The following is a 20,969-nucleotide window of genomic DNA, read 5'->3' as shown; positions in this document are numbered from 1 at the left end:
TAAAACATATGTAAATAACAAAACACAATACCAATATTCAACTAGATACATTGGCCAAATTTCCATATCATTAATTTGCTTTAAGGAGTTTCTTAACTTTCTACCTTTCTCCTCCCCTCCCATAACTCCATCTCTCCAACATTATAAGTAATACTAAACTTTGAAAACAGAAACAAAGGAAGAAAAAGAGGCAAAACCCCCAAATATATCCTCAATATCTAATATCCCATATTCATCATTATTTACGGAGAAAGGGAAAGAGAAAATAATAATAGTAATAATAATAATAATAACAACAACAACAACAATTATTTATTTACTTACTTACTTACTTACTTACTTACTTACTTACTTACTTACTTACTTACTTACTTACTTACTTACCTACCTACTTACTTACTTATTTGATTTATATGCCGCCCTTCTCCTTAGACTCAGGGCGGCTTACAACATGTTAGCAATAGCACTTTTTAACAGAGCCAGCCTATTGCCCCCACAATCCGGGTCCTCATTTGGCCCACCTCAGAAGGATGGAAGGCTGAGTCAACCTTGAGCCAGTGATGAGATCTGAACCGCTGACTTGCAGATCTACAGTCAGCTTCAGTGGCCTGCAGTACAGCACTCTACCTGCTGCGCCACCCATGAAAGTGGTTAATAATAATAATAATAATAATAATAATAGTAGTAGTAGTAGTAGTAGTAGTAATTTATTAGACTTGTATGCCGCCCCTCTCCGAAGACACGGAGCGGCTAACTCCAAGATTTAGCTGATTCCCGAATGAAAATAATTTTCCCATGTAAATAATGTAAAAACATGACCTATCTGAGATTTGTATTACATTAGCAACTATTGCTGCCACCATTTCTTTCTTTTTTTCATCTGGGTGTCCACCCACTATTTTTCAAAATTTTACCTTTTTTCTTTGAAAAAAAAATTATTCATATACAGTGGTCCCTCTACTTAAGAACTTCATTCGTTCGATGACCAGGTTCTTAAGTAGAAAAGTTTGTAAGTAGAAGCAATTTTTCCCATAGGAATCAATGTAAAAGCAAATAATGCATGCAAACCTATTAGTAGGAAAGAAATAAAAGCTCGGAATTTGGGTGGGAGAAGGAGGAAGAAGAGGAGGAGGAAGAAGAGGAGGAGGATGGTTGCTGCCCAGAGAGAAGGGAGCGTTTCTTTTCTCTGGGCGCTGGCAGAGGTTTATTCCCTCTCCAAGCGCCCAGAGAAAGGAAAACGCTCCGTTTGCTCTGGGCTGCCAAAGCCTCCTTAAGCGCCATCGAAAGGCTCCTCTGGCAGCCCAGAAAAGCCCGAGATGGCTGGGATTAATGGGGGAATGGCAGGAAACTGGCCGGGCCTTCTTGCCACTCTCAAATTTCCTGGGAATTTTTTCCAGGCTCGGGTTCTTAAGTAGAAAATGGTTCATAAGTAGAGGCAAAAAAATCCTGAACACCCGGTTCTTATCTAGAAAGGTTCTTAAGTAGATGCGTTCTTAAGTAGAGGTACTACTGTACTTTATATAGTTTAAACTTCCATCCATTCATAAATTTCCCCCCAGATTCTATAATATTCTGAATTTTCTTTATCTTTAAGTCTTAAAGTCTATTCATTTCAGCACAATCCATAATCTTCCTTATTATTTCTCTTTCTGTTGGTACGTATTCAATTTCCAATTTTGTTTAATTCTAGCCGTCGTTACGATATGCACAATTAAGTAAACTTCTTCTCTATTGAAAAAAGTACTTTTCGAAGCCCATCAAGTTGTGGCTCACCTGGAATGCGAGCAAAGCTCCTATTTTGCTTTTCAAAAAACTTTTTTTTAAATGTGTACAAATAACACAAATATGGAGGTGGCAGGGGTGGGCAACAGACAGGACGGGGTGGAATGCAGTTCCACCGGCGGAAATGAAGATGCGTGCGCAGCTCCAGCTGATTGGCGGCTGTCAATTCCTGGATTACTGGTCTCGGTTCGGCTCTCCTTTTTTTCGCTGCTGCATCTGCGCTCCTTGCTTTTTCCCTCTTTCCTCCTTCCTGGCCTCGGACGAGGTTCCCTCTCTCCTGCCCGGCTCCTCTTCACATGGCCACCTCCCGCCCGAGGTGCAAGCAGATGTCGTAGGTGGAAGCGGCACTGGTAGCATTTATGCTTCTGGCAGCACCCGTTCACCTAGATATGCACCCTGAGGTGGGGGGGGCAACCCAGGAAGGAGAGCGCAGGAAACGCGAAGCAAATTGTCACCCCAGCGAGCAACACTGGTGATGTTGTAAGTCTAAGAGGACTTAACAGTTTACTTGAACGATGATGATTGTTCAAGCCACTCCCACCTGGTCACATGGCCGGCCAGCCACTCCTACCCAGTCACATGACCATTAAGCCACACCCACAAAATAATCCACACCCACAGTGTGGCAGTAAAAAATTTGGCTGCCCATTACTGGGAGGTGGGCTTCACGTACTGTAGCAGCCGGAAATGTGAGCAATTTATGCATGGTATGTTTGTATGTATGTTTGGTTTTATCAATAAGGGTTTTTTAGTTGTTTTAGTATTGGATTGTTACATGCTGTTTTTATCACTGTTGTTAGCTGCCCCGAGTCCACGGAGAGGGGCGGCATACAAATCCAATCAATCAATCAATCAATCAATCAATCAATCAATGAACAAACAAACAAGCAAACAAACAAATGTGTGCAGTATCACAAAATGTGGCGATTTACGCAAACATGAGCCCCGTCTGTACATGTGTGTGATATCCAACAACATAGCAATATATAGGACCGGATTGCTTTCGGGTGGGTGGGCTTGGCAGACCCTCCCCTGCAGGAACCGGCTGAATCCCCACCTCTGGTTACAATCGTTTGTTTAATGACCGTTCAAAGTTTATTATGGAAGAGGGTTTAAAGCAGTGTTTCCCAACCTTGGCAACTTGAAGATATTTGGACTTCAACTCCCAGAATTCTCCAGCCAACGAATGCTGGTAGGTAGGTAGGTAGGTAGGTAGGTAGGTAGGTAGGTAGATAGATAGATTTACATAGATAGATAGATAGATAGATAGATAGATAGATAGATAGATAGACTGACAAATAGGCAGAGTTATTGATAGATGATAGATATAGATAATAAAGATAGGTAGAACATATAGATTTTGATATATACAGTAGGTAGAATAGATACACAGAATATGTATGTATGTATGATATATATACACCCACCCACATACATACATAATTATAAAAAGAGATAGATGGACAAATGGCTAATACAGATTAATACATAGATATATAGATAGATATAAAGGTGATAGAGATAGATAGATAGATAGATAGATAGATAGATAGATAGAGAGATAGAGAGAGAGATAGAGAGATAGAGAGATACATAGATAGATACATAGATAGATAAATAGACAGATAGACAGACAGACAGACAGACAGACAGACAGACATAAAACCCATCCAAGGGAACCTTCCTCATTCCTTGTGCCTGGTATCATTTCCCAGTGACAGAGCGGAGGAGCACATGGCACACATTATGCGACGGCTTCCTTGAGGATCAGGAGGGCGAGGGAAGCAAGCTGCCCCCTTCCCCACCCCAGGGCTTTCTCTGCCGAGTGTGCAGTGCAATCTTCCCGAGCCCCCAACCCGAAAAGTGAGAAGGAGGGAGGGCAAACAGGAAGCAAACCAAACCACCGGGTGCTCTTCAGAGCCCCTGATTGGATGAGATCTGGTGCATTCTGGGTGTAAATAGCACAAGGAGAGAGAGAGAGAGAGAGAGAGAGAGAGAGGAGGTGTAAACCCGAATTAACTATTTTCCCCCTTTCCCTAAACTAATTAAGGTCTTTCCTGCTACATAATGCAAAGCTGCTTTGATCATCTCATCACTATCCCTAGTTAGAGCTACCCTGTTTTTCCCCAAAATAAAGACCCAATCGGACTTTTGAGTGGATGGCAATCAGGCCAAGCACTTATTTCAGGGTTCAAAAAATGTAAAACAGGGTCTTATTTCGGGGGGAAAAGGAAGGTGGGAGGGAGAGGGGGGAAGGAAGGAAGGAAAGATGAATCGAGTGGGACAAAAGGAAGGAAGGAAGGAATGGACAGAGGGATGGAGGGAGGGAGGAATTAGGAGGGAGAGAAGGAAGGATGAATTCAGTGGGACAGAAGGAAGGGAGGGAGGGCATAGACGGATAGGTGGATGGAGATAGACAGAAAGCTGGATAGATAGATAGATAGATAGATAGATAGATAGATAGATAGATAGATAGATAGATAGATAGATGATAGATAGATAGATAGATACTGTAGATAGATAGATAGATAGATAGATAGATAGATAGATAGATAGATAGATAGATAGATAAATAGATAGATACTGTAGATAGATAAATAGATAGATAGATAGATAGATAGATAGATAGATAGATAGATAGATAGATAGATAGATAGATGATAGGCAGATAGATAGGCAGATAGATAGACAGACAGACAGACAGACAGATAGATAGATAGGCAGATAGATAGATAGATAGATAGATAGATAGATAGATAGATAGATAGATAGGCAGAGAGAGAGAGAGAGAGAGAGAGAGAGAGACTTACTGTATATACATGGTCTTTATAGCTCTGTATAGCGTCTTGGCCCCCAACAATCTGGGCCCTCATTTTATCGACCACAGAAGTACGGAAGGCTGAGTCAACCTGGAGCCAGTCGGGATCAAACTCCTGGAGTAGGCAGTGAGTTAGCCTGCAGGATAGCATCCTAACCACTGTGTCACCAGGGCTCTTAGACATTCGTTAAATGTCTAAGAAATGTCTAAGAAAATGAATTTTGCCCTCTCCCGTTAACAACTTTCCTTGCCAAAGTCACTAAGTGAATTGCTGCAGTCGTTAATTTATGGACACGGTTGTTAAGTGAATCAGATTTTCCCCATGGAGTTGGCTTGTCAAAAGGGGATTGCGTAACCCTTGGGGACACTGCAACCCATCATAAATATGAGTCAGTTGCCAAGCGTCTGAATTTTGATCACGTGACCCTGGGGTTGTTCCAATAGTCAGAAGTGTGGAAAACGGTCATCACTCAAACTTTTTTCAGCCCCGACCAAACATCACTAAATGATGCAAGTCGAGGATTCTCCACGTTGCTTTGTCTAGAGCACGAGTAGGCAAAGTTGGCTCTTCTAAGACTTGTGGACTTCAACTCCCAGAATTCCTGAGCTAGCATGATTGGCTCAGGAATTCTGGGAGTGGAAGTCCACGTGTCATAGAAGAGCCAACTTTGCCTATCCTTGGTCTAGTGCAGTGATTTTCAACCTTGGGGCACATTGAGCGGGGGGAGCCTAAAAAAAGTTTGGACAAAAAAATTCTCTCCTTCTCTTCCTCCCCTTCGCTCTATTTCTTTGTCCCTCCCTCTTTCTCTCCCTTCCTTCCTCTTTCTTTCTCTCTCTCTCTCCATTCCTCTTTCTTTCTCTTCCTTCCTTCCTTTCTTTTTTGCTCTTTCTCTCTCCCTCGCTCTCTCTCTTTCTCGTTCTCTCTCTCTCTTTCTCTCTCTCTCTTTCTCTCTTTCTTTCTCTTGTTCTCTTTCTCTCTTTCTTTCTCTTGTTCTCTTTCTCTCTTGTTCTCTTTCTCTCTTGCTTTCTTTCTCTCTTGTTCTCTCTCTCTCTCTTGCTCTTTCTCTCTCTTGCTTTCTTTCTCTCTTGCTTTCTCTCTCTCTTTCTTTCTTTCTTTCTCTCTCTCTTGCTTGCTTTCTCTCTGAGCTTCGCGGCACACCTGACCATGTCTCACGGCACACCAGTGTGCCACGGCACACTGGTTGAAAAACACTGGTCTAGTGTATAGACTGGAGTCAGGCAAGGGGTAGTGGTAGGAAGAAATGTGATTTCAGCACCTTGGAGAGCTCACGCAACGTAGCAAAATCCACCTTGTTTTCTACATCAGCTTTCAAAGCTCAATCCAGATCTTGAGTTTCATTCTTGCAAAATGGAAGCCTTGGACTTTTGCACAGATGCCTGCCAGATGATTTGTTTATTTGTTTGTTCGATAATTAGATAGGTATATAGATAGCATGATAGGTAGGTAGGTGGATGGATGGATGGATGGATAGATAGATAGATAGATAGATAGATAGATAGATAGATAGATAGATAGATAGATAGATCGATCGATCGATCGTCTGGCCCAATGCACTGTAGATCTTTATAGGAAATAACCGACACAGCTTGTCCTTCTTCTTCCAACCTTTCCAACTTATTCAACGCCTTCCTGTCCCACTGACCTAAATTCCACCTTTCTCCCAGGAGGCCTAGCCGGAGCCCAGAAGCCACCAGCGGAGAAGGGGGTTCCGGGGGAGGAGAAGAGCTTTGGCTCTCGAAACCTGCCCTTACTTTGCAAAACAGTGCAGGAGCTCAGCGCAGGGGTGTGTGTGTATGTGTGTTTGTGTGATGTGTGGGTTGCGGCTGGCTTCCCCCAGATCTCTGGCAAGGGGGCAGGGTGGGAGGGAGAGAGAGAGACACACAGAGAGAGAGAGAGAGAATCCCCTCCATCCCGCCACTTCCTGACGCTTCATGTGATTTCCCAAGGTTGTTTTTGGTGTGTATTTTTTTTTAAAAGATTAATTATCCTTGGGGAGAAAAAAAAAGAGGGTGAGAGGAGAAAGAGAGGTGCCAAAATTGCTGCCGGGGAGGAGAAAGAGAAAGAGAGATTCGGGGGGGGGGGAGCAAGAGAGCAACGTCACCAGGCGAGATTTCCTTATTGGGTCTCCCTCACCTGCATCCTGAGTCCATATATGGGCATTTACGTCACAGCCAGCCCGGCTGTGGGAACTCCAGAAATGGAAGCGCAGGGTTGCAACGGAAGGTGCCGAGGCAGATATAAAAAGCCACGCTGCAGTTTCGGCATCCTTTGCTTACAAACAACACGGGAGGCAGCCAGGCTCAGCATCCGCGGAGCAGCCCCCACGGCCAGCCCACGTGAGGCCGGCGGGCAGGTTAATCGCGCCCCGGTCGGACCTGGCAATACGGGAGGTTTCCCCTGTTGGCCACATGCGCCCCCCGAAGTCGTCCCCCCCTTTTTAAGCCGGAGCTCTGCAGAGGAGGGGGGGCCTCGGTTCCACCCACTTGCCTTCCTCCTCGTCCTCCTTTTCTTCTTCCTCCTTCGGGACATGTTGAACCTCATGGACCCCTTCTCCCGCCAGGAAAGCCCGAGGCCAGAAGACGGACTTTTCCCCCAGCAAGGAGAGCTCCTGAGCCACCACCAGCCCCCCAGGGAAGAAGGCCCCGACTATTTCACAGGTAAGGAGGAGGAGGAAGAGGAGGGGGAGACACAGGATGCAGGCTCTTCTAGATGACCCCCATGGGGGAAGCTTCAAGATGAGGGTCCGAATCAAGTCTACTTTGTCTTTTTCTCTTTCTCTCTTTCACTCTCTTTCACTCTCTGTCTATCCCTCGCTCTCTCTATTTCTCTCTCTCTTTCTCTGTCTCTTTTGCTCTCGCTCGCTCTTTCTTTCTCTCTCTTTCTGTCTCTTTCTCTGGTGGTTGGTTGGATAGATGGATAGATGGATAGATGGGTAGATAGATAGGTAGGTAAGTAGATAGGTAGATAGATAGATGGATAGAGGGAGAGGGAGAGAATGATGATAGAGAGAGAGAGAGAGATGGATGGATAATTAGATAGATAGATAGATAGATAGATAGATAGATAGATAGATAGATAGATAGAGATGGAGGGAGGGAGGGAGGGAGGGATAATTAGATAGATAGATAGATAGATAGATAGATAGATAGATAGATAGATAGATAGATGGATGATAGATGGATGGATGGATGAATGGATGGATAGATGGATCAATGGATCAGTGGGTGGGTAGATGGATAGATAGATGGAGAGAGAGAAGGGGGGAGAGAGAGATAAATGGTAAGGGGCATCTCTCCCTCATGATCAGACTTCATTCCCAGGGTGAAGGATGGAGTATTTGTATTTTTTAAAATTATAATGGCTCTTCCAAGTGGTCTATTTCTAGTCTATGAGTGGGAAGTTTAATTATGTATTTTGGTACCCAGCCTTTATTATTTTTGCAAATAACTCAAAGGGGTGACTATAGCAAATGACTCCTTCCTCCTCCTATTTTCCTCACAACAACAACAACAACAACCCTGTGAGGTGGACTTGGGCAGAGAGTAGGGGACTGGTCCAAAGTCACCCAGATGGCTTTCAAGCTTAAGGCAGGTCTAGAACTCACCATCTCACTCAAGAAGGGTTTTGTGGCTCCCGTTGTTTTCTTTTCTGTGGGATATGGGTCCGAATGGCTCTTTCTGAGAGTTTAAGGTTGCCGACCTCTGAGTTAAGAGTATAATGCTGCCTGGGGAATTCTGGGAGTTGTAGTCCACACATGCTTGAGAAATGGTGCTTTAGAGCAGGGTGTCCCCAAATGTGGCTGGAGAATTCTGGGAGTTGGAAGTCCACATTCCCAGATTTGGAGACCCCTGCTCTGGAGAGAAGTCTAGGTTAGCCCTAAGAATATTGTTTCCCATGATTTATGCTCCAAGGCACAGAAGTTCCTTTTGTAGAGGCAGGTCCTCAATTTACATCCACAATTGGGCCTGTAATTTATGTCTGTAAGTGAGAAATTTAATAAGTGAGCTTTCACCTAGTGTATAACTTTTCTTTGGCCACGTTGGTTAAGCGAATCCCTGCCGTGGTTAAACTCGTAACATCGTCGCTAAGTGAGTCCCCTCCCCATTTGACTTTGCTGGTCAGAAGGTCGCAAAAAGGAGGACCTTTTAAGGCAGGATTAGAACTCACCGTCTAGTCACCCAATGGGCTTTCATGCCTAAGGCAGGGCTAGAACTCACCGTCTCCTAGTGATTGGCCCAAAGTCACCCAATGGGCTTTCATGCCTAAGACAGGACTAGAACTCACCCTCTCCCAGTGATGGGTCCAGAGTCACCTAGTTGGATTTCATGCCTAAGACAGGGCTAGAACTCACAGTCTCCTGGTGATAGGCCCAAAGTCACCCAGTTGGATTTCATGCCTGTGGTGGGACTAGAACTCACCATCTCCTGGTGATTGGCCTAGAGTCACCCAGTTGGATTTCATGCCTGTGGTGGGACTAGAACTCACCATCTCCAAGTGATAGGCCGAGAGTCACCCAGTCAGATTTCATGCCTATGGCAGGACTAGAACTCACCATCTCCCAGTGATGGGCCCAAAGTCGTCCAGATGTCTTTCATGCCTAAGACAGGGCTAGAACTCACAGTCTCCTGGTGATAGGCCCAAAGTCTCCCACATGTCTTTCCTGCCTAAGACAGGGCTAGAACTCCCGGCTTCCCAGTTTCTAGCCTGCTTCCTTTACCACTAGATGAAACTGGTTTATCATCGCTGACACCGGATTCGTTTAATGACTCTCAACTTCTCCCTTTGCCGACTTCTTTTCCCAGGTGACTTGATGGGAGCCGCCATGAATTCCGAACCGGTGGATTACTACTTCCTTTCCGGAGAGGCGTCTCCGCCGGTCAGTTATTCCGGTAGCCTTTTCATCAAGACGGAACAGTGCCCGGATCAGGAATCCCTCTTCAACTTGATGTCCGGCATCTTAGGCCTTTCTCCTTTCTCCGCTCCAGAAGGCCAAGCCCGGCAACCCGAGGCCAGCTACACCATCCCAGAAGCCCTGCAGAACCACCTGGACCTCTACTCCACCTGCCAACCGGAACTCAACATTTCCGTTCAGCCTTCTTTGGCCGATCAGAGCTATTCTTCCTTCTCGAATCCAGAGAGCCTCCCACAGTTCCGAGCTTCTCCAGCCGCTCGGACAACATCGTCGTCGTCTTCTTCCCACTGTCTCTTTCACGAGAAGCTCTTGGATTCCAAGCAGGACCTTAAGTTGTGTTCCGCTGCCCCTGCCGCGGAGAAGTTCAAATCTTCCTCCTCCCATTGGGAGCATCTCAACCAGCCTCCTCATTACCTGCCGGCCGAGTGTCCAGTTTCTGAGACCTTCCGACCTTCCGTGGAGGCGAGCCAAACCTTGTTTCCTCACATGGTCTCCAAGACGGAGAACGCCTTGACGGTCAGCTGCCAGTCAGAGCTCAACACTCTCTCTGAACATTCTGGCTCTTACGGGCCTCCCTTGGATTTCGGTTGCCATGCCGAAGCGTTCCTAAGCCATGGTCCGCTTCCTGCTGACTTTGTCGAGGCCAAGGCCCCAAAACTCTCCCCTCCATTCAGCCAAGAGTTTGAAGCATCCATCCCCAACCCCGATGTCCTCACTTCCTTGATGAACCCCAACGGTCTCAAGCTGGCTGGCCAAACCGCCTCGTCGTCGTCATCCTCGGTCCCGATGACGGACTTTTTAGCTCACCTCCCGAGTTCTTCAGCCAACGGCTTGGGTCCGAACCGGACCCCTGGCAGCCTGGCAGGTCCCAAGAAGAAGACCCGGCGTGGGAAATGTTCTTCTAAATGCTTTTGTCCCAAACCTCACGAGAAGGCCTTCGCTTGCCCGGTGGAAAACTGCGTCCGGAGTTTCGCTCGGTCCGACGAACTCAACAGACACCTGAGGATCCACACGGGCCACAAGCCCTTCCAGTGCCGCATCTGCCTGAGGAACTTTAGCCGCAGCGACCACCTGACCACCCACATCCGGACCCACACGGGCGAGAAGCCCTTCTCCTGCGACGACTGCGGACGGCGCTTCGCCCGGAGTGACGAAAAGAAAAGGCACAGCAAAGTCCACTTGAAGCAGAAAGCGCGGGCGGAGGAGAAACTCAAAGGACTTGGGTTCTACACCATGGGGCTTTCCTTCGGGACACTTTAAACGGCATGGCCCCTGCCCGCCCCGCCCCCCGGGATGGAGAGGGGGACCGCGATGCTGTTTTGGGGGACGTGGGAGTGAGAATTCTTTGAAGCACTTTGCAGGGATGCTCAGGGGGAGAGGAGCCACTTGTCCATGACGGGCAACATGGGAAAGTCCATGAGCATTGGATGGGCCTCAAGGGCAGTCCATCCAAGCTGGTTGACTGGCTAAGGGAAGCAGAAGAGAAGCAACTTCCATGGAAGGAAGGAAAGAAGGAAGGAAGGAAAGAAGGAAGGAAGGAAGGAAGGAAGGAAGGAAGGAAGGAAGGAAGGGGGCAGACTTTGGGGATTCACGCCACAGTTCAAATTCAAATCTGCATTCATCTCTGGCGGGCCTCCATAGCGATGTCATGGCCAACTGTCACAGCTTTTAAATGTATTTCAGCACCTTTGACATGTGGACAGCTCCGAGAAAGCGACTAAAGGAGGACGGACCGAGTTTTCTTTGGCAAAAATCAAAGGGGAAAAAATGTATTTTTTTTTTGTATTTAGCTTTACTTAAAGAGAGGTGTGTGTGCGTGTGTGTGTGTGTGTGTGTGTAATTGCCTACATTTTATACAGGATGACCTTGGAAGCGCTATAATTTTGAATCAACTGAACTTTCATAAGCACTTTAATAAACCTGGAGCAGGAAGGGCCATTTTTAAAACACAATAATAATAACAATAATTTAAAAAGAAAGAAAGAAATGCCATGATTACATTTCCTCATGTTAAAAGCAGGATGTGTATTATTATTATTATTATTTTTAAAGAAACCTTTGGAACATGTATAAACCAAATCACAACAGCATGATTTATGGCTTCTTCGTGAACGATCCCAACTGTTGCTCTGGAGTTTTCAAAACAAAAGGAAACCAACCTTGGCTTTAATGAACATTTTTTGTTATAAAAATTGCGATGGGGGTGGAGGGGGTTTGGGGATTTTATTTTTCTTTTAAATGCGGATATCTTTCTTTGTAAAAAAAAAAACAACAACAAAAAAAACAATGGAATGTGTTAAGAGAAAAACCATGTTTATTTTTTACAATAAACAAAATTTGCCTTTCACGTATGACTCCCAGCTGAAGTGCAGCCAACTATGGGAATTTTGGGGGGAGTGGGGGAAATGGGGTCTCTTGCCTCTTGCCCCCAACAATCTGGGTCCTCATTTGACCCACCTGGGAAGGATGGAAGGCTGAGTCAACCTTGAGATGGTCAGGATCGAACTGCCGGCAATTGGCAGAATTAGCTTGCAGTACTGACTTCTGACCATTTTGCACAGGGAGGAAGGAAGGAAGGAAAGAGGGGAGGAAGGAAAGAGGGGAGGAAGGAAAGAGGGGAGGAAGGAAAGAGGGGAGGAAGGAAAGAAGGAAAGAAGGAAAGAAGGAAAGAAGGAAAGAAGGAAAGAAGGAAAGAAGGAAAGAAGGAAAGAAGGAATAGTAATATCCCCTAGACTTACATATCGCTTCCTAGTGCTTTTACAGCCCTCTCTAAGCGGTTTATAGAATCAGCCTCTTGCTCCCAAAAATCTGGGTCCTCATTTGACCCACCTGGGAAGGATGGAAGGCTGAGTCAACCTTGAGATGGTCAGGATCGAACTGCCGGCAATTGGCAGAATTAGCTTGCAGTACTGACTTCTGACCATTTTGCACAGGGAGGAAGGAAGGAAGGAAAGAGGGGAGGAAGGAAAGAAGGAAAGAAGGAAAGAAGGAAAGAAGGAAAGAAGGAAAGAAGGAAAGAAGGAAAGAAGGAATAGCAATAGCCCTTAGACTTATATAATTCTTCCTAGTGCTTTTACAGCCCCCTCTAAGTGGTTTACAGAATCAGCCTCTTGCCCCCAACAATCTGGGTCCTCATTTTACGCACCTGGGAAGGACGGAAGGCTGAGTCAACCGTGAGCTCGTGGTGAGATTTGAACCACTGAACTACAGCTAGCGGTTAGCTGAAGTAGCCTGCAATGCTGAACTCTAACCACTGTGCCACCCTGACTCTTAAGCCAGCCCGGGGCTTTTAGGGAACGGCTCAAGGCCCTTTTATTCTTCCATGCACAGATACTGGCTGGCCTCATTCACTATTGCAGGGGTCTCCAACCATAGCCACTTTAAGTCCCGAGTCTTCGGAGAGGGGCGGCATACAAATCTAATAAATAAAGCCTGGAGGACTTCAACTCCCAGAATTCCTCAGCCAGCTCCACTTGAACTCTGGGCTGTTTACAATTAAAAAAAACCCAACAATTAAAAGGCAGTTTGAAAATACATTAATAGCCCTTAATAAAACCATGCATATGTCTCAATCACCCATGGCCGAATTAAGATAATAACTTAATGGCCCCAGGCCCGTTGGAAAAGCCATATTAATGTCTTTCCAGAAGGCCAGTAAGGTGGGGGGGGGGGGTAGTGCAGATCTCTGGAGGAAGTTGGAACCAGAGCATTGGAGCCACCACAGAAACGGCCCTTCCCCACAGCACCACCAACCAACATTGTTTAGTAGAGGGGACCTGGAGAAGGCCAACCCTGTGGGCCCTTATTGGACACTGGGAGGTATGCGGTAGAAGGCAGTCCCATAGGTAGTCTGGTCCTAAGCAATGCAGGGCTTTAAAAGGGATAACAGCTCACAGAGAGTTGATGTGGGTGTAACCTTGGTGTACCTACAATAGCTCGTGCAGCTGCATTTTGGACCTATTGAAGCCTTTTAAAGGGTAGGCCCACGTAGAGCACATTAAATAATAATAATTTATAATAATTTATTAGATTTGTATGCCGCCCATCTCCGGAGACTCGGAGCAGTTCACAACATCAACAAACAGTGTACAAATCCAATACTTAAAAAACAATTAAAAACCCTTGTCATTAAAATAGTCACACAACCCAATAAAACCATTCATAAATCGTAGAAACTATGGGGTATATCAATTTCCCCATGCCTGGTGACATAGGTGGGTTTGCGAAAGGCGAGGAGGGTGGGGACAGTTCTAATCTCTGGGGGGAGCTGATTCCAGAGGGCTGGGGCCGCCACAGAGGAGGCTCTTCCCCTGGGTCCCGCAGACGGCATTGCTTAGTCGACAGGACCCAGAGAAGGCCAACTTTGTGGGACCTAATCGGCCGCTGGGATTTGTGTGGCAGAAGGCAGTCCTGAAGGTACATTGCAATAGTGAGATGATGAGGGCATGACTTCTGTGCAAAGAGCCTGCTGGGCAGTGAAGGGCTACCAAAATTTTTACTACCCCACTGTGGGCGTGGCCTGCATTTTCTTTCAACATCTTTCAGTGCAAATTGGGGGATCTGGGGTGGAGCTCCATTTTCGCTACCCCCACTGCACATGTCGGGTCAGTGGCCCAGCCCTGCTGCTCCTGGGCCAGGCGGGGCCACAACTGGTGCACGAGGCGAACCTGTGCAAAGTCCCCCAAGCCACAGCTGAGTGGTGTCCGTCTAGTCTCAGCTGGGGATCTATGAGAATGCCCAAGTTGTGAGCCTGATCTGAGGAGGTTATCTCTTCCCCACCCTCAGCAAAGATGGAGATGATAATAATAATAATAATAATAATAATAATAATAATAATAATAATAATAATAATGGCAAAGAACTGGTGGGATCATAAGCCCGAAAAAGTGGTGGAAAATGAGCAAGCAAAACTACTGTGGGACTTCCGACTTCAGACTGACCGAATTCTGAAGCATAACACACCAGACATTGTGATTGTGGAGAAAAAGAAACTGTGGATCATCGACATCGCAATCCCAGGAGACAGCAGAATTGAGGAGAAGCAGCTAGAGAAATTAGTGAAATACAAAGATCTAAAAATCAAGCTGCAAAGACTCCGGCATAAGCCCGTGAAAGTGGTCCCAGTGGTCCTTGGCACGCTGGGCGCAGTGCCAAAGGATCTCAGCGGACATTTGAAAACCATCGGAATTGACAAAATCTCCATCTGTCAATTGCAAAAGGCCGCTTTACTGGGATCAGCAAACATAATTCGCCGCTACATCACGCAGTCCTAGATGCTTGGGAAGCGCCCGACTGGGGATGAAATACGAAATCCAGCATAGTGATCTCGTTTGCTGTGTTGTATTGACATAATAACAACAAAAATAATAACAATAACAATAATAATAATGATGATGATGATGATGATGATGATGATGATGCATGGTAAGGGAGCCTCGGTGAAAATGTACGTGAAGGCTGTGTACAATAAGATAGTCAACAATATAGTTGACACTATCTTTTCTTTCACTCTTTTTTTCTCTCTTCTCTCCTCTTCTCTTCTCCTCCCTCTCACTGCTTTTCTCCTCCTTCCTTTCGTCCTCTTTTCTTATTTACACCTTTCCTTTTTATTTGATATTTGATTATGTTATTGCATTGGCTATGATTTCCTTTTTCTCTTTTGCTTTTCTTGCTATATTTAAAACCAATAAAGATATTTTTTTAAAAAGAAAACGTATGTGAAGCCTGAAGAATCAAAGGAGCATCAAAACGACAGGGGGTGGACCAAAAAATGGAAACACTTGACTTTTTGGCATCATCATGTTTGAACGTGTTCCAATCAATCAAAACTTGCATATTTTAATGGGGGTTTTTTGTTTTAATTCTGTTATTTGATATGTTTTTTTAAACTACCTTTTTTTTTTACACAAATTTAAGGAAATGGGTTAAAACCTTCTAGAAATGGCAGATCTCTCAGACTTTCAAAGAGGCCCAATTGTTGGTGCTCGAACGGCAGGCGCTAGTGTAACCGAAAGGTCCCAAATGTTTGGCGTTTCAAGAGGTCAAGTCTCAAAAGTCATGACTGCTTTTGAAAGAGAAGGAAAAACATCCTCAGCCAAGCACAGGTCTGGTCGAAAGTCAAAGTTGTCCAAGAGAGACCGTCAGACTCTAAAGCGAATTGTTAGAGAGGATCGCAAGACCGCAGCTCCTAAAATCACCACAGAGCTCAATGGACACGTACAGAACCCAGTTTCCACAAAAACTTATTTTTTATTTATTTATTTATTTATTTATTTATTTATTTATTTATTTATTTATTTATTTATTTATTTATTTATTTATTTGTTTATTTATTTATTTATCCAATACACAAATACATAGGAAGAGAATAAACATGAAGTAATATATATAAGGATAAAAGTGAACTTAGAGGAGAGGATATATGAAAGGAAGAAAATATATATGATATATGAGATAAAGGAAAGACAATTGGACAGGGGACGAAAGGCACACCAGTGCACTTATATACGCCCCTTACTGGCCTCTTAGGAACCTGGAGAGGTCAATCGTGGAGAGTCTAAGGGACAAATGTCGGGGGTTAGGGGTTGACACTACTGAGTCCAGTAATGAGTTCCACGCTTCGACAACTCGATTGTTAAAGTCATATTTTTTAGTCAAGTTTGGAGCAGTTCGTATTAAGTTTGAATCTGTTGCGTGCTCTTGTGTTGTTGCGGTTGAAGCTGACGTAGCCACTGAACTGTCCGAAGGGAGCTTCACATATCTGGATCCCGCGGAAGAGCTGCACGGTGTTTCCATTGTTTTGTCCACCCCTTGTAGGTCTCCTGATTGAGCAGGGAGTTAGGCTAGATGACCTCCAAGGTCCCTTCTGGCTGGCTCCTGATTAATCGAGAGTTTAGTTGTCAGACATTTGTTGTTATTATCATTATCATTTCAGTGTCACCCAGCATAATAGCAGTGAGATCACACTGAGGGATGTTTACCTGTTTGTCATCTTTTCCGGCGTTCAGAACCGTTTAAGTACAAGACTGTTTCCTGTGATTAAAACTGAGTCAAATATTTTCTCCCCCTCCTGACTCCCATCATCCAGTCATTCCTTCTTGGTGGCTTTCGCCTTCTTTCAAGGGCGATTACAGGCAGTCCTCCACTTGCAATGGTTCGTTTAGTGACCGTTCGCAGTTGCGACGGTGCTGAGCCGACGAAGCTGTGACTGTTTTTCACACTTACAACAACCGTCGCAGCATCTCCAGAGGTCACGTGTTCCCAATCATAGTTATGACGGTCAAAGTGTCTCAGGATCTTGCGACCTTTTGACAAGCCAGTGGAGGAAGCCAGGTTCACTTAACAGCCGGGTGATTGATTGGATAACTGCAGTCAGTCACTTAATTTCGGCAAGAAAGGTCAGAGGAGGAGGAAAAAGAAGGAAGGGGAGGGGAGGAGGAGGAAGAGTAAGTAGAAGAAGAGGAAGGAGGAGGAGGAGGAGGAGGAGGAGAAGGAAGAGGAGGAAGAAAAAGGGAGAGAAGAAAAGAAAGGAGAAAGAGGGGGAGGAAGAAGGAGAAGAGGAAGGAAGGGGAAGAGGAGAAGGAGAGGAAGGAGGAGGAAGAGGAGGAAGAAGAAGGAGAAGAAGAAAAAGAAGAGGAAGGAGGAGGAAGAAGAAAGAGGAGGAGGAGGGGAACAAGAAGGAAGAGGAGGAGGAGGAAAGGAAGAAGGAGAAGAAGAGAAAGAAGGAGGAGAAGAAGAGGAAGGAGGAAAAGAAAAAAGAAGAGAGAGAACGAGGAGGAGGAGAGGAAGAAGGAGAAACAGGAGGAAGAAGGAGGAGGAGAAGGAGAAGGAGAGAAAGAAGGAAGAGGAAAAGGAGAGGAAGAAGGAGAGAGGAGGAAGAAGAAGGAGGAGAAGAGAAAGAAGGAGAAGAAGAGGAAGAAGGAGGAAAAGAAAAAAGAAGAGAAAGAACGAGGAGGAGAGGAAGAAGGAAAAACAGGAGGAAAAAGGAGGAGAAGGTGAAGAAGAGAAAGAAGGAGGAGGAAGAAAAAGAGAGGAAGAAGGAGAAAGAGAGGAGGAGGAAGAGGAGGAGAAGAGGAAGAAGGAGGAGGAGAAGAAAAAGAAGAAGAAGGAGAAAGAGGAGAAGGAGATGAAGAAGGTGAAGAAAAAGAGGAGGAGAAAGATCCAAAAGTCACCAAGGAGCCATCCTTGCCCACCCGTGACCTAACTAGATCCCAAGAACATCTGCCTCTTGACTTGGTGGCCTCTCATAACCACCTCTGTCAACTCTTGATGGGAAAACGCGAAAGAGATCCAGTGTATCAGGTGTGGAGCCACGTCGGAAGCCCACCCATGCCAAGAACCTTTCCTACAAGGGCCTTCCAGGAATTGCCGACCAATGGCACCAAATGAGTAAACCTCGGTTTGCAACTCAAGGGTTCCTCTTCCTTTCCCCCATTCGGCAGAAGTGGCTTGTTTACCCGTGAGGAATTTAGAGCAGTTGTTGCCATAACAACCAAACACCGACTGATATAATGCCAGGCAGCTTCGGGGAGTTTAGGTACCAAACCAGCCCATGATTTTGGGAGGTCGCCTCCCAAAACCTGTCACCTAACCATGGTTTAACTGCAAAGACCCTTTTCAGATCTTATCAGTCGTCAAAACATAGAAGATTGACGGCAGAAAAAGACCTCCTGGTCCATCTATTCTGCCCTTATACTATTTCCTGCATTTTATCTTAGGATGGATCTATGTTTACCCCAGGCAGGTTTCAATTCAGTCCCTGTGGATTGATCAACCACCTCTGCTGGAAGTTTGTTCCAAGCCTCTACGACTCTTTCAGTCAAATAATATTTTCTCAGGTTGCTTCTGATCTTTCCCCCAACTAACCTCAGATTGTGCCCCCTTGTTCTTGTGTTCACTTTCCTATTAAAAACACTTCCCTCCTGAACCTTAACATATTTAAATGTTTCGATCTTGTCCCCCCTTTTCCTTCTGTCCTCCAGACTCTACATGCTGAGTTCATGAAGTCTTTCCTGATACGTTTTATGCTTAAGACCTTCCACCACTTTTGTAGCCCGTCTTTGGACCCCTTCAATTTTATCCATCTCTTTTTGTAGGTGAGGTCTCCAGAACTGAACACATTACAGTATTCCCTAAATTTTCGCTGGTCCAACTTTGCGAATGGCCTATAGCATGGTTTTTCAAAAATATAATTAAAAATACTTTGCGGGTTTTTTCTATACCACGGTTTTTCTCCGCCCGATGATGTCATACGTCATCGCCAAACTAATAATTTTTGCAAATAAATAACAAAAAAAATAATTATTGTTAATAAATAATTATGTTTATAAATATCAGGATCACTAAGTGTCTTATTCAATGGTGAGTGCCAGCAATAATGGTGTGTAAATGGTTGTTAAGGGAATGGGAAATTGCAATTTAGGGGCTTTAAAGTGTTAAGGGAAGGCTCGTGATACTGTTCATAGCCAAAAATGGTGTATTTACTTCCGCATCTGTACTTTGCGGAAATTCGACTTTCGCGGGCGGTCTCAGAACGCATCCCCCGCGACAATTGAGGAAACACAGTATTCCAAACGGGGTCTCACCAGCGCTCTATACAGCGGGATCAAAATCTCCCTCTTCCTGCTTGTTATACCTCTAACTATGCAGCCAAGCATCCTACTCGCTTTCCCTACCACTTGACCGCACTGTTCACCCATTTTGAGAGTGTCAGAGAAGCATTTATTTTTAAAAAGCTTCTTATTATTGTCCAGAACAATAATAAAGCAGCCTTTTTTAAAAAAAAGTCTGATTATTTGGACATTCTAGACATCGATACTTATCGACTCACCCAGTTCTGCAGGAAATAAAAGTCCGCATGTCTCTCTCCCAGCAATTTGCCTCCTTGCAGCTAGTTCCACTTTCAATTTAGCACGTGGCCTGCCTGTCTGCAGCCTCAAGTCAGCTCCACTCATGAAGCTGAGAATGAGTTGCTTGGCTTAGCAGGCTCTGCGCTGTTTGCTGCAAGGAGGGAAATTTCTGGGAGGCAGAGGCCAAAGGGTGGGGGTGGCCAGCTGGGGCTACATTTGGTGTATAAGATGCAAGTTTTCACAGAAAGAAAGAAAGAGATTATTATTATTATTATCATTATTATCATTATTATCATTATTATCATTATTATCATTATTATCATTATTATCATTATTATCATTATTATCATTATTATCATTATTATCATTATTATCATTATTATCATTATTATCATTATTATCATTATTATCATTATTATCATTATTATCATTATTATCATTATTATCATCATTATTATTATTATTATTATTATTATTATTATTATTATTATTATGTCAGTACAACACAGCAAACGAGATCACTATGCTGGATTTCGTATTTCATCACCAGTCGGGCGCTTCCCAAGCACCTAGGACTGCGTGATGTAGCGGCGAATTATGTTTGCCGATCCCAGTAAAGTGGCCTTTTGCAGTTGACAGATGGAGAAGTTGTCAATTCCCATGGTTTTCAAATGTCCGCTGAGATCCTTTGGCACTACACCCAGCGTGCCAAGTACCACTGGGACCACTTTCATGGGCTTATGCCAGAGTCGTTGCAGCTCGATTTTTAGATCTTCGTATTTCACTAATTTCTCTAGCTGCTTCTCCTCAATTCTGCTGTCCCCTGGGATTGCGATGTCGATGATCCATACTTTCTTTTTCTCCACAATCAGGATGTCTGGTGTGTTATGCTTCAGAATTCGGTCAGTCTGAACTCGGAAGTCCCACAGTAGTTTTGCTTGCTCATTTTCCACCACTTTTTCGAGCTTATGATCCCACCAGTTCTTTGCCATTGGTAAATGGTAGTTCCGGCACAAGTTCCAGTGGATCATCTGTGCCACAACATCGTGTCTATGCTGGTAGTCAGTCTGTGTGATCTTTTTGCAGCAGCTGAGTATGTGATCGATTGTTTCATCTGTTTCTTTACAGAGTCTGCACTTTAGATCGTCTGTTGATTTTTCAATTCTGGCTTTGACAGAATTATTATTATTGTTGTTGTTGTTGTTGTTGTTATTATTGTTAGTATTATTATTATCATTATTATCATTATCATTATTATGAATATCCTTCACATCTTCTCTACTACCTCTTCTTATTGGTATTAATTATGATGATGATTTATTACAACCCTGTTGCTTTGTCTATAAAACTGAAGAGTTTCTGCACCGGGGACAAATTCCTCTTGTGTTTAATCACACAGTATTTTATTCTATTTTTTAACATGAATGTAAAAAAAATCTAAGTAAAAATGAAGGATCTCGGAAGAGGAAACAACGTGTGCTGCCACCTAGTGGAGCTTAGAAGAAATGCTCATTTTTTCTATTGTAATGAAGAGGGACAGGTTGTCCTTGAGTTACGACCATGATGGAGCCTGCCTATCACAGTCGC

General features: G+C 44.6%; 2 protein-coding genes across 2 annotated transcripts in view; both read left to right on the top strand.

Annotated features, from left to right (window-relative positions):
• The window catches only part of PCED1A (PC-esterase domain containing 1A), a 405,386-nt gene that overhangs the window by 181,977 nt on the left and 202,440 nt on the right, over positions 1-20,969 (top strand). The gene's annotated exons all lie outside the window — the stretch shown is intronic.
• EGR4 (early growth response 4) lies at positions 7,150-10,794 on the top strand. Its single transcript, XM_070756523.1, has 2 exons — positions 7,150-7,279; positions 9,425-10,794. Exons 1-2 carry the CDS (start codon positions 7,150-7,152, stop codon positions 10,792-10,794), a joined length of 1,500 nt encoding a protein of 499 aa, XP_070612624.1.

The sequence above is a fragment of the Erythrolamprus reginae genome, chromosome 7, assembly GCF_031021105.1.
Source record: "Erythrolamprus reginae isolate rEryReg1 chromosome 7, rEryReg1.hap1, whole genome shotgun sequence".
Lineage (NCBI taxonomy): Eukaryota > Metazoa > Chordata > Lepidosauria > Squamata > Dipsadidae > Erythrolamprus > Erythrolamprus reginae.
The sequence above is the reverse complement of the archived record's forward strand: the minus strand, read 5'-3'. Positions and strand labels throughout refer to the sequence as shown.

Bases quoted from the DNA above. Each gene is read 5' to 3' on its own strand.
- EGR4 (XM_070756523.1), top strand. From the start codon at position 7,150: ATGTTGAACCTCATGGACCCCTTCTCCCGCCAGGAAAGCCCGAGGCCA. The intron at 7,280-9,424 runs GTAAGGAGGAGG...TTCTTTTCCCAG, and splicing joins AGGCCCCGACTATTTCACAG to GTGACTTGATGGGAGCCGCC.